The sequence below is a fragment of the Macrobrachium nipponense genome, chromosome 41 (genome assembly GCF_015104395.2).
Source record: "Macrobrachium nipponense isolate FS-2020 chromosome 41, ASM1510439v2, whole genome shotgun sequence".
Lineage (NCBI taxonomy): Eukaryota > Metazoa > Arthropoda > Malacostraca > Decapoda > Palaemonidae > Macrobrachium > Macrobrachium nipponense.
In genome coordinates, this window is record NC_061102.1 from 37,101,007 (window position 1) to 37,115,146 (window position 14,140).

The following is a 14,140-nucleotide window of genomic DNA, read 5'->3' on the forward strand; positions in this document are numbered from 1 at the left end:
AAATGAGTCACAAGGAATTATTTACGAAGCTCAACTTCTCTTCTGCATTTCAATCATTTACATTTAGATCTATTATTAATTTGTTAACTTATTTTTTTTTATTACGTGAGATTTATCCTTTCTGTATTTCCCTTCACTTCGTCTTACTTCTTCCTAATGAACACCATATTCTTTGGCAGCTTGAATTTAAGTCAAAGGCCACTGTGGGCTTCTTCCACCTCCTGAAGGGTTCATCTTTTGAATAATAATAATAATAATAATAATAATAATAATAATAATAACAATAATAATAACAACACCATACAAAGGACAACAGCATCAAAATATTCTCCCGTTCAACACAGCCAAACGACCGACAGTTTTCAGCTTTATGTTTAATATATACCTCGAGTTGGTACTAATAAATATGGCACGGGTGATGTCCATCTGTCAAATAGTTTGAAAATAAAAATCATAATGAAACGGGTAAAATATTACAGATTCCCGATAACATGGTAGAGATTAATCTAAAATCAAAACATCTTTAAAAATTCAACGCTTTGATTGATTGGGATAACTTGGATCATTCCTAACTAGCCTTTCTTTATCATTACTTGTCTTTTCTTTACAATTTCTAGTAACGAGCCCAAGGAAAGAGAGCAAAAGGAAAGGAAAATAGTAAATGGAATATGTACAATTACCACATTCACTATACCTTTAAATATGATTGAATTTATACAGATAATAATACAAAATCACTATTCATGCTAAATAATAATGTCGCAAACCTTAAACTCTTAGAAACGGGAGAGAATTCAGATTATCAGAGTTTTTAAAGTCAACATGACAGTCAGACATAATTCATTAAAGTGTATCCTAGATCCAAGCAAATTAATAAACAGTCAAACCACTTCGTTCTTCATAGATATCCTACTTGGTTATTCTATAATTATATGTTAAACATGTGCTGATTCATTCAGCGTCAACAACACCGAATGCAAACTGCGGTTTAAAAAATCTGGAATTTAACCCATTTCAAAATGACTCACACGCAATAAATCTGCATACATGTGATCAACTCTTACACAAACGAATAAATCTTCATGAGTTTGTTTTTTTACTGAGGGAAATAAATCATGAACTACATAATGCTATTTAAATTACTTCTGTCTGCTGCCAATCCTCAAAACTACATCAAACCACAGATATCTACTGCTACACTGACAGATAAATACATCAGCATGCAGATAAACATATTTGATGATCACATTCTAAACCACTTCCACCGATGAAGAAAATGTGGTGGCTGAACAATATATGGACGAAAGAAAGAATCAAGACAAATTTAAAACTGGTCAAAGACCCTAAAAACCAATTTCGAAATCTGCGACACAGCCATTTTTGCACCAAACCATTCTCAGAGACTTCCCAATTGCAATTGCCAAAGAATGTGATAATCCACTTTCCCTTTTTGAGTCCTTCATACCCTGCTGGAATCTTTGTTTCATTCCCTGGGTCGTCTCTTTTGTTTCGTGCTCAGATCGATAGTATTGTACTTATATGTTCCAGAATAAGATTTCGAATATTTGAGGCTTAAAAGTTTCAGTTTAAATCTCATGAATCTGATCAAACGAGAGGCTGAGAACGTTGAAAGACGAATGTATTGCAATAAATCCAGAACATGCGCTCTTGGGTATTGGTAAGCACAATGTATCTTGGGTATTTGGGAATTCTAGACTGTTGCACAACGACGATTACAGCTTTGCAGGATAACGAAGACAGCCCGAGCTATCTATTTGTTTTCCTCTGTATTCCTAGTTTATGAAGCATTTCTTTGGTCGTTTTTACAACGTTTAGTAAGTAGGGGGAGAGGCTGTATTTAGTGTCAAGATATCAGATGTCACGAAAGGAACTTTTAATGTAGCAACGCTGTTAAGAGCGTTCTAGCATTTACATACCTGGACTCGCCTTGGTGACAGGTTCTAACGTTATCAGTCAAAGATATATATTGCACAAAATTTTAGTGACACGATGCACTCAAGACTTTTTTTTCACGCTTACTTCCTATTCAAAAGTAAATTCATATAACGTTTTTATAACTGTGTTCCGTGTCCTCATATATTTTCCTGCATCATAAAATATATCAAACTTCCTGTCACAGAAGTTATATGCTTATAACCCTTAAATGATATATTAGTTTAAAAAAGATGAACATTGACTGGGGATATGAAAATATGTAACTGAAAAAAGTACTGTTTACACAGTCTCAAAATTCTTCTATAATTAAATTTACAAATTTCCTCAGATCTCCATAGCACAAATTTCGTTGGGGGAAATCAAAGAACTTTTTAATTGCAAGCCTAAAATACCCACATCTGATTTTATAAGGATTTGGGAATAATCTCCAGCAACGAAATTTAAGCCACACATCTTACATCGTAGAGAACCCTACTCGGAATAACAGATTCTCTCTCTCTCTCTCTCTCTCTCTCTCTCTCTCTCTCTCTCTCTCATCTCTACATCTCTCTGCTCCTCTCTCTCAGAAAAGTCTCTCTCTCATCCTCTCTCTCTCTCGCTTCTCTCCTCTCTCTCTCTCTCTCTCTCTCTCTCTCTCTTCATTGGTGGCGCGTCTACCTCAAAACGGGAGGAACCGTGTTCGACTCTCGAACTGGACGAGGATGGACATATGGGCACGTTTACCCAAAATTCAAGGGACCTTGTGAGTGAGCTGGGACCCAGATACCAGACCATTGTTTTGGGTCGAAGTTATGCTGGGAATGCTCAACGGAGACGGCAAGTTCTTCGGCAACTCGGCGCCTCTTTGGATGGAATCATTTACTTCAACAGTAAGATATATCAGTACCTCTAACGATTAGGACCAAAGCAGCTTCAACCGATAGACAAAAATATGTCTAAAAGCCTACCTGTGGTAACCAAGAGTCGCAAAAAACAAATTTTTGAAAAATAAAACAAATATAATTTCTATTACAATAACCTACAACAATTAAATGTTTATATAAATACGTCTAATAGGAAATGGTTCTACTGTCATGGTAAATGTTTGTGTGTGTGCGTGTATGTAGAGACACCTATAAGCTCTGATCGTTTGGTTTTTCCATGTCATCGTATCTTGCTGCTATTCCTATCTGCAGCCTTTCAAGCCATCATTTTCTCATCTTCCCTGACATCCTGATTTCCTCCTGGACGCCTGGTGCTTTCAAGATCATATTTAATTCATATACCTCCCGCGGTCTCTCATTTTCCCTGCTGAGGGACCCAGCAGCAACAGACCGCGGCGACTTATGTAAAGTCACCCAGGCACTCGAGGTGTGATGAAAGTTTACGTCCGGCATCCAAAGGCGCTCTTTGTCTGGGGAGGGCGTCATCTAAGTACACCGAAGTTTTCCTGTCTTCTAAGTACAACCAAGTTTTCGTTTGTGAGGGGAAGTCTGATGGGTTAAGGGACGCCACCTCCTACTTCATAATTTTCAGAAAAGTTTTGGTCATAACTGCAGAGGCGCTTAGGGCGCTCTTTCATTCCCTGAAAATGACCAAGTTATTTGCACGAGTGTCTATTTTTGTGAGGAACCTCAATAATATTGCACTTAGGGGTTTTCGTGTTTTATGTAAATGAAAATCGGACTTTCTTGGTGCTTCTATTTCTGCACGTCGTTTTGTTTTATCTTGAGGACACTACCTATACTACTGACTGAAGAGAATAGCGTAATGGTTTCTTAAATGGAGAAAAGTAATATGAAAGACTTCCGATTCTGTTTCTATAGAGGTAACTCAGTGGAAAGTACACACAGACACACACATTTATATATATATATATATATATATATATATATATATATATATATATATATATATATATATATATATATATATATATATATATATATATATATGATAGATATATATACTATATATATATATATATATATATATATATATATATATATATATATATATATATATAAACAATTAATCAAAAGTAAACAAGTGGCAACTCTTACCTTTCAGTTGCTGGCCGTCTCCCTCTGCAAATGATATCAAACTAGGCTAATGAATTCACGTAAATACAAAAATATGCTATTTATTTCCCAAACTAAATGAACATAATGTGGAACAAAGTGACCAAAAAATGTCATATTAAGAACTAAGTCTGACCCCAAAAAAAACTGTAAATGGTCATTCTATTCTCCTGAACTAGAATAAGTAATCACCCCCAAACTCCCAAATTATCAATCACTACATTTCAATTGTCAAGTCTTTAGAGAATCCTGTTCTCTAGAATAATGACAGGGACCCATCTGAAACAAAGAGACATAACCATTATATTCCCCAACACACAATTAATTAATTAATGTTGAATAAATGTATACACATCACACTTCTCTCTTTTCAAAGGCAACTGTTCCTAAGTCTTTTAAATGTGCCCTACCTCTTCGATGGGTTTTTTTTCAACACCTCGTGTCCTACGAACCATCCTTAACCTTATCTCAGGAGTGTGTGGCTTTTCTCCTCAAATGTCGGGCGGTTGGACCCATCATTACACACACAAATGCAAATAGCTATCAGGCACACCTTAAAATCCCACAGTAACTGGTTGTACGGGTCTCCGACCTCACAATGTATAGTCATCAATTCCTTCTTCTGAGAAGGCTGTCACTAGGCTCTCTCTGTCTCCAAGCCAAGAAAGTTGATGCATCATGATTCACTGACACATTTACTTTCTTCTTTAATATATATATATATATATATATATATATATATATATATATATATATATATATATATATATGAGATGAAAGGGGTTATAATTAATAATATGTTTAATATGCCAATGTGATGTGCTGTGACTTTGCGCAGAACAGAGCCGAAGTAATGACCTGAGAAAGCTGATGAATCATTTCTGAGATGGCGTGATATGAAGATGTTTGTTTAAGCGGGTCAACGTTCATTCTGTAGTTATGTGTGAGGTCATGGGATGTGCCTTTGGAAACTTTGGAAACTGCAACCAGTTTATAGAGGCATTACCGAAGTGTGCATTCTTATATGTACGTGTGCGCCTCTTCCGTTGATAATGGTATCTTTAGCCAAATCTATGGGGAGACTTTCAGAGACGTCTGTGCTAGAAAGGCAGAATGCTGGGGATAGCTCTGTGAAAGTTTATTTGATTATTTGTGTGATATTCTGGGCAGGAGATGGGTAAGTGTTATATTACTTTAGCCAAAGGGATGGCTTGTTGTCTGTTTGACATTTGTAAAAATGTCATATTCCATTTAAGCTATTGCCTTTGTCTTTACAAGTGCGTATACTTAATTGTGTGTTCTCCTGTCTTTGTAACAGACGATTCTGGCAAGGGAACCGAGAGTCCCGTATGGAAGAGAGATAATTGGTGCGACTAATTACTGATTAAAACATTTGGATACTGGGGGTTTAACTAAGTTAGTTAGTCTGTGAGACTTGAGTTATTATCTTTCCATTGTTAAATAAATGTTATATTTTTCCATACCTCTGACTCTCATTTGATGACCTGTTAGGATGGAGAGAGAGAGAGAGAGAGCGAAGGCTATGCCAGCGGTCGCTTAGAGAGAGAGAGAGAGAGAGAGGTTGCAAGTCGAGAGAGAGAGAGAGAGAGAGAGAGAGAGAGAGAGAGAGAGAGAGAGAGAGAGTGTTTATCAGTTTGCCTACCGCTTTGGCTTGACGCTTACCAAATAAAATACGAGATTCTTGTCTTGTAACATATATATATATACATATATATATATCTATATATATTATATATAATATTAATATATATATATACTCATCCAGATTAAGGGCAGGAATTCAGAAGCAGAAGACACAGTATCCATTTATTCCAAGCTTTCGTGATTCATAATCACATCATCAGGGATATCTACAACAATAAAATACAATATATCAATATAAATATAAAATTAAAAGAGCTATATACAAAACTTTAATTTTAAAAGCGGACGAAGGAAACTGATAAAAACGAAATAAAAAGTAAAATTGTTAAGAGCAGAAAACATACGTGAACAAAGACGCACTTAGAAACAAAATAGTAAAATTCAAAACACATACTTAAATACAGACACACTTAAAAAAAAAAAAAAAAAAAAGTTGCTAATAATAAATGAATAAAATACTGGAGGTTAACCTACCATTACAGAGGATAAAGACGCACTAAGAACAAAACATACAAAAATTTTGAGAGAGGCAAAGAGTTAAGAAAGATACAAGGGAACAGCGGTTGTTTGGCAGTTCAGAGAAGGAACTCGTTGTTTAATATTTAATGTTTCGAGGATAAGTAGTTCTTGTGGGTTGTTTGTATAACCAATGATCTTAAAATCTTCATAGATGATTTCAGTTTTGCATTTAATTGTATGGCTACGTATATTAGAGGATTCCGGATTTGTCAATCGACATCCGGTTCTATAACTTATTCCTCTATGGGAATCGGCCCTCACCCTGAGAAGCCGCCTGGTGGATCCAATATATTTTCCCAAATTACATTTAGGACAGTTGTACTCGTAGACAACACCAGACGACATCAAAGGCGGTAGCCGATCCTTGAATCTGAAAAGAGAGCCAATATTTTTAGGGTTCTTGGGTATTAATTTTAGATTGATGGCCCCAATGTATTTTTGGACGGTTTTCAAGAAATCCCTTCGAAATTTATCTTCATATAAGAAAGGAAATGTTGCATAGAATGGGAGTTTAGGAACGTCAAAACACTTTGGCCTATTGGAGAATTTTCTATTTAGAAGTTTTTTGAGAATCGTGTGAAAAACATGGGTAGGGAAACAATTATTGGTAAAGTATTGTTGTAAGAAGACAATTTCTTGGTGAAAGAGGTTCCAGTCCGATGTTAAAGATAATGCACGATGTATAAGAGTGTAGATAGAGTTCAGTTTAAAATTGATAAAACAAAAGCTATAAAAATTAGACCCCAGACCAGTAAAAGTTTTCTTTCTGAATATAGATGTGTTAAACTTGTCATTACCTTTGGTTACGAGTATATCTAAAAATGCTAGCTTGGATTCGTGTTCTTTTTCTATTGTGAAAGTGATGTTGTGATGATAGGAATTACAAAATTCTAAGAAGCGTTCAGCATCGTGGTCTTGTTTAAACAGAATAAAAGTGTCATCAACATATCTAGCATAGAATAGGGGGCGATAGGCTAAGGGGCACTCATCGAGTATTCGCTCCTCCAGGGAGCACATGAAGATGTTGGCGAACGTAGGTCCGAGAGGAGAACCCATGGCCATGCCCTCTATTTGTCTGAAAAGCACACCATTAAAAATAAAAGCCGTGTCCAGCACGGCCAGTTCTAAAAACATCTTAAAAAGGGAGCGGCTAAAACTATGATACAATGAATCGGAGGTGGGAAAAAGTTTGTCCAAAATTATATCTATCGTTTCTCTAACAGGTATATTAGTGAATAACGACTCCACATCGAAGCTTGCCATGAAAAGGTCCGAATCTTGTGGAAGAATGCGTTGTTTAAACTGTTCAGAGTTAGATACAGTATACTTATTAGTGGTCAGGGGCTCCAATAGGGGAACAAGAAATTTAGCCAATTTGTAATTTGGAGTTCTAAAGGAGGCCAAGATAGGGCGAAGGGGGACGTTGGGTTTGTGGACTTTGGGTAGACCGTACAAAATTCCAAAAGAGGAACCTGTAACAAAAAGATCATGGTATGTGTTCTCGTTAATGATGTTCTCATTCTTAAGGCTACGGAGAAATCTATTGATCTTGTCTTCCATTCTAAAGATGATTTGATAATTAGGGAGACCAATTTCTTCAAATTTAGTAGGGTCATTTAAGATTTGGGTCATTTTGTTGACGTATTCCGATTTGTCTAAGATGACAGTTCCCCTCCCCTTATCAGGCTTCGTAATAATCAAATCATCACGCTTGGACAGAGTTTTGAGGGTTTCATAATCATTCTTATTAAAAAAGGGGGCCCAATGTGTTTTTAGTTTAGAAAAAGCGTTACGTGATAGAACCATCAATTCATTTTGTAAACGACTGAGATCAGTACACAAATTCAGATTTTTTAGGCGGTGGAATAATGTTTCAAGGGGCAAGTAGAACTGGCAGAACGTAGGTTTGTAATTAGGCAGACAAAATTCTAATCCGAAAGACAAAAGGAATTCCTCAGGGGAGGGGAACTGTCATCTTAGACAAATCGGAATACGTCAACAAAATGACCCAAATCTTAAATGACCCTACTAAATTTGAAGAAATTGGTCTCCCTAATTATCAAATCATCTTTAGAATAGAAGACAAGATCAATAGATTTCTCCGTATCATTAAGAATGAGAACATCATTAGCGAGAACACATACCATGGTCATTTTGTTACAGGCTCCTCTTTTGGAGTTTTGTGTGGTCTACCTTAAGTCCAAAAACTCAACGGCCCCCTTCGCCCTATCTTGGCCTCCTTTAGAACTCCAAATTACAAATTGGCTAAATTTCTTGTTCCCCTATTGGAGCCCCTGACCACTAATAAGTATACTGTATCTAACTCTGAACAGTTTAAACAACGCATTCTTCCACAAGATTCGGACCTTTTCATGGCAAGCTTCGATGTGGAGTCGTTATTCACTAATATACCTGTTAGAGAAACGATAGATATAATTTTGGACAAACTTTTTCCCACCTCCGATTCATTGTATCATAGTTTTAGCCGCTCCCTTTTTAAGATGTTTTTAGAACTGGCCGTGCTGGACACGGCTTTTATTTTTAATGGTGTGCTTTTCAGACAAATAGAGGGCATGGCCATGGGTTCTCCTCTCGGACCTACGTTCGCCAACATCTTCATGTGCTCCCTGGAGGAGCGAATACTCGATGAGTGCCCCTTAGCCTATCGCCCCCTATTCTATGCTAGATATGTTGATGACACTTTTATTCTGTTTAAACAAGACCACGATGCTGAACGCTTCTTAGAATTTTGTAATTCCTATCATCACAACATCACTTTCACAATAGAAAAAGAACACGAATCCAAGCTAGCATTTTTAGATATACTCGTAACCAAAGGTAATGACAAGTTTAACACATCTATATTCAGAAAGAAAACTTTTACTGGTCTGGGGTCTAACTTTTATAGCTTTTGTTTTATCAATTTTAAACTGAACTCTATCTACACTCTTATACATCGTGCATTATCTTTAACATCGGACTGGAACCTCTTTCACCAAGAAATTGTCTTCTTACAACAATACTTTACCAATAATTGTTTCCCTACCCATGTTTTTCACACGATTCTCAAAAAACTTCTAAATAGAAAATTCTCCAATAGGCCAAAGTGTTTTGACGTTCCTAAACTCCCATTCTATGCAACATTTCCTTTCTTATATGAAGATAAATTTCGAAGGGATTTCTTGAAAACCGTCCAAAAATACATTGGGGCCATCAATCTAAAATTAATACCCAAGAACCCTAAAAATATTGGCTCTCTTTTCAGATTCAAGGATCGGCTACCGCCTTTGATGTCGTCTGGTGTTGTCTACGAGTACAACTGTCCTAAATGTAATTTGGGAAAATATATTGGATCCACCAGGCGGCTTCTCAGGGTGAGGGCCGATTCCCATAGAGGAATAAGTTATAGAACCGGATGTCGATTGACAAATCCGGAATCCTCTAATATACGTAGCCATACAATTAAATGCAAAACTGAAATCATCTATGAAGATTTTAAGATCATTGGTTATACAAACAACCCACAAGAACTACTTATCCTCGAAACATTAAATATTAAACAACGAGTTCCTTCTCTGAACTGCCAAACAACCGCTGTTCCCTTGTATCTTTCTTAACTCTTTGCCTCTCTCAAAATTTTTGTATGTTTTGTTCTTAGTGCGTCTTTATCCTCTGTAATGGTAGGTTAACCTCCAGTATTTTATTCATTTATTATTAGCAATTTTTTTTTTTTTTTTTTTTTTTTTAAGTGTGTCTGTATTTAAGTATGTGTTTTGAATTTACTATTTTGTTTCTAAGTGCGTCTTTGTTCACGTATGTTTTCTGCTCTTAACAATTTTACTTTTATTTCGTTTTTATCAGTTTCCTTCGTCCGCTTTTAAAATTAAAGTTTTGTATATAGCTCTTTTAATTTTATATTTATATTGATATATTGTATTTTATTGTTGTAGATATCCCTGATGATGTGATTATGAATCACGAAAGCTTGGAATAAATGGATACTGTGTCTTCTGCTTCTGAATTCCTGCCCTTAATCTGGATGAGAATGTGATGTGCGATGAGTTCGCCCTTACCACCCCCTGATTATATATATATATATATATATATATATATATATATATATATATATATATATATATATAAGGACTGTGAAATATTTTTGTTACAACAGAATTCTACCTAATAAAAGGAGCCCATAGAAATGCTAAATTGTAGAAAGTAAATGCTATAACTCAGAGACCAAATGTTGCTTTCTTAAGGGCAGTTTGTCTACATTTTGGCGTTTCTAGGGGTTCCTTTTATTAGACATATATACATATGTATATGTATATATGTGTCTGTGTGTTTATAAGTATACACACGCACACACACACATATATATGTGTGTGTGCATATATGTATTTAAGTATAGTATATATACGTATGTAAATATATCAATGCCTCTTCTGAAAAGTCTTACCATCATTAAAGATGGATTTCTGTGGCATGAGAAATCATAAGACAGATATAAGGGTCGAAGACAACTTGAATAAACCCAACACCAAACTCACATAAGAGGAGGAGCCTCTCAACAGTCAACAGTAGAGCAAAACTGATTACCCCAATTGTGATTCTTTTGATGTTAACCCTTTTAAATCCATGCCAAAAAAGATATATATTTTGTTTGCTGTGCGTGAAACCTTGGAAGAAGTAAGTGATCTACCACAATTATAACTAGTGTCAGATACCAAAATATGTTCCCAAATTATTTTTCAGTCTCAATTTCTTTTATTCAGTCTTTACCCTTTTGCACTAATCACCTCTATCATTCATGACTTCTCTGATTTACAAAATAATAACTCGTGGCACCAACAAGTAATTCCTATTCCCAAAAGTGCCCCTGAGGCAGGCACCCCGTCCTCTGAGGAACGCTAACTCAAAGTAAAAATAAGATATCCAAAATAATAAACACTTCAAAATTTCATAGTGGCATAAGATTTCATCCAGATCAAACAGCCGAGTCTCGAGCTAAAAGCCTATTCACCGCATCAACATCAATAAGAAGCTAATGGAAGCTTCAACTTGCCTGTCTGGCGCAGTATCTGATATAAAGAGAAGGAAAAAGTAGTCGGCCCCAGAGCAGAGCGCAAGCTTCTCCAGCTAAAGTGAGAAACAGCCACGAACGTCAAGGAGATCAAAATTGCTGCAATGTAATCTGTTGTCGAAGAACCAGAAAATGAAAAAATGGCCACCAATGATGTAAGGCAGGACAGAGCAATGCTTCTTGTTATAAAAACCCGGTAGACGCACCTCACAGGGAGGATCCCTGACATTCACCGTAACGTTGAGTCTTACACACGAAAATTGCCGTATAACGTATTACACCATTTTCCATTCCGGCCGCCGTTTCGGTGCAACATTCCCTGACACCCACCTAATTAGTAAGCTAACAGGTAAGTCGCGCACTTCATCACTCTCACGTGCGAAAGAAAAAAATGAATAAAAGGGCGAGACCCGATAACATGAGCAAAATACGCGGCAAAGGAACAGGGGAAGCGACAGTGTGTACTGGCAGACGTGAGTAAAGAGAGGGGGTGGGGGAAATAGGCTGGAAATTGGGGGAGGCAGTGAGGGGAAAATGGCATTACCATCCAGCTGGAACAGGCCGGGAGGTGAGGATGACTGGCAGCCTCATAAAGACAACGTGATACGTTGATCTTGTAATCACCAAAACGACGCCATCTTTGGGCCACCTCCTCGACGAAGGAAATTTCAAAGATCAAACTGTTACACAATAAATCTGCATTTTCTAAACAGAGGCTCTATATTGCATGTAGTATATATAGAATTTATGTCAAAGGCCAACCGCTGGGACCAATGAGGTCGCTCAGCGTTGAAACGAAAAGTGTCAGTAAAAAGGTTTGAAAAGTGTAAAACCTCAAAGCAGTTGCACTGTGGAACAATTGTAAAGAGAGGGTGAAACGTAGGATAGAAAAGAGAATATGAACGGAGGTACATTAAAATAAACGACAGGGGTTGCAGCTAGGGGCCGAAGGGACCCTCCAAAGAACCTTAAGTAATGCCTATGTCCTGTAACTGCAAATCTAACTGAATTTAAAATGAATGCAAAATATAGCAAAAGCAAACATTTTGAAACAGCAGTAGGGTTACGAAACAAAGGAAGTCCGGAGGGGAAATAGCAATTAATCATCAAGCAAGTACTATATAATGCAAAAGGAATTGACGGTATCAACGATCCTTTTAAATGCTTCGTTCTCCTTTCGCGTCTGAAAGGGAATATGCTTTTAGGACTTGATAAAGAGGAATTAGATACAGAGAATGCAATTCGGAGACCAAGCCATGAAAGCCTCCATCACATCAAAGGACTCTTCACTGAGAGACAGGGAATAATCAAGGGAAAAAGTAGTCTACAATGGAGGTTGGAAAGATATATATATATATATATATATATATATATATATATATATATATATATTATATATATATACATACATATAATTTTTACTGGGAATAATCAAGGAAAAAAGTAGTTTATTAAACTTTCACAAGTGAACGTATAAATAAACAATTAGTAATAGAATCTTTACATTTAGATATAAAGTAAGTCAACAAACAACTATTAATACTTATAATTTCTGAGAAAATTTATCAAAGCAATACATTACTTAAATATTACTAAGAAATTATTAGTTGTTTAATGATTCAAATACATAGGTCTTATTTCCATTTCCCTGCTCTTGTCTTATTAGCGTTTAAAATTTACCAATGAAATATATGAAATTTAGTATTTCATCTTACTCATTCAGTTACATAAAAATATAACATGAACACGGTAAGGATGAAGTGTCTTTGAGCGATATGCTTTGTGAAACTACTAATAGTAATAACAATAAAAATTATAATAACAGGACATTGCTAAAAACAAAAAAGTATTAATGCCATTTTAATAATGTAACTTATATCTTTACTTTCACTGGAAGCAAGTTTTACTGTAAAGCATAAAACGTCAACACGCCAAACTATTATTGTAGCGTCAACTCATGCATTTAAACAGGCCTGAAGAAGTAAGAATTGTTTTCCACGAGAACGCTTCGTGTAAGGAAATCTAGCCACCTCTACTGCTCCTTCAAACTATAAAATTCTAGCACAATAATAATAATAATAATAATAATAATAATAATAATAATAATAATAATAATAATAATAATAATAATAATAATAATAATAATAATAATAATAATCCTCTTCGTAGCACGAGTCTTCAAATGGAGAAACAAATCCACAGTTATGTAAATGTACATATATTTAAATTTAAATCTTTAAGGATAGCTTTCGGGAATCTGTTCGGTTCCCCTTATCAATATCAGATTGAATAGGGGAACCGAACAGATTCCCGAAAGTTATCTTTAAAGTTTTAAATTTAAATATATGTACATTTACATAGCTGTGGTTTTGTTTCTCCATTTGAAGACTCGTGCTACTATGAGGATTTTTTAATAATAATAATATAATTATAATCGCATCATCACCATTATCTATGTGTCTCCCAGCAAGGCTAATTGAAAAGTAAATATCAGATATCTATGATTTTTGTTTTAAGACTGACTCCGTCCCAAAGAACAGTTAATGACAATTGGCGCAGTCGGAATCTCATGAATTTTTATAGCTTTGTTTACTGATACAGAGAGCAGACTGTATTTCAGGATAGTGAATCGTTTCAGTTGTTGATGCCAAAACAAATATAATTGACTAAAAACATTAGGGTGACGCAGAGTATTAAGTTACCTGACAGAGGCGTGCAATCTAAATTGCTTCCTCTAGTTTTAACATAGATAAATAAATGTAAATATTGAAAATCAGGAAAACGAACGGTGAAGGCCAAGAAAAACACTAACATCGATAGTGCTCATATCCAACAGAAGTATGCCCAAGAATATTAC

At 35.7% G+C, this 14,140-nt stretch overlaps 1 protein-coding gene across 5 annotated transcripts in view; it reads right to left on the bottom strand.

The window, feature by feature from the left end:
- The window catches only part of LOC135212693 (uncharacterized), an 885,471-nt gene that overhangs the window by 549,976 nt on the left and 321,355 nt on the right, over window positions 1–14,140 (bottom strand). For 3 of the 5 annotated variants that reach the window (XM_064246376.1, XM_064246373.1, XM_064246374.1), the window contains one exon: window positions 3,999–4,022. The exons of the other annotated variants lie outside the window; for them this stretch is intronic. In XM_064246376.1, the coding sequence (XP_064102446.1) occupies window positions 3,999–4,022 (24 nt within the window). The remainder of the gene's footprint in view (window positions 1–3,998; window positions 4,023–14,140) is intronic. 5 annotated transcript variants of the gene reach the window in all.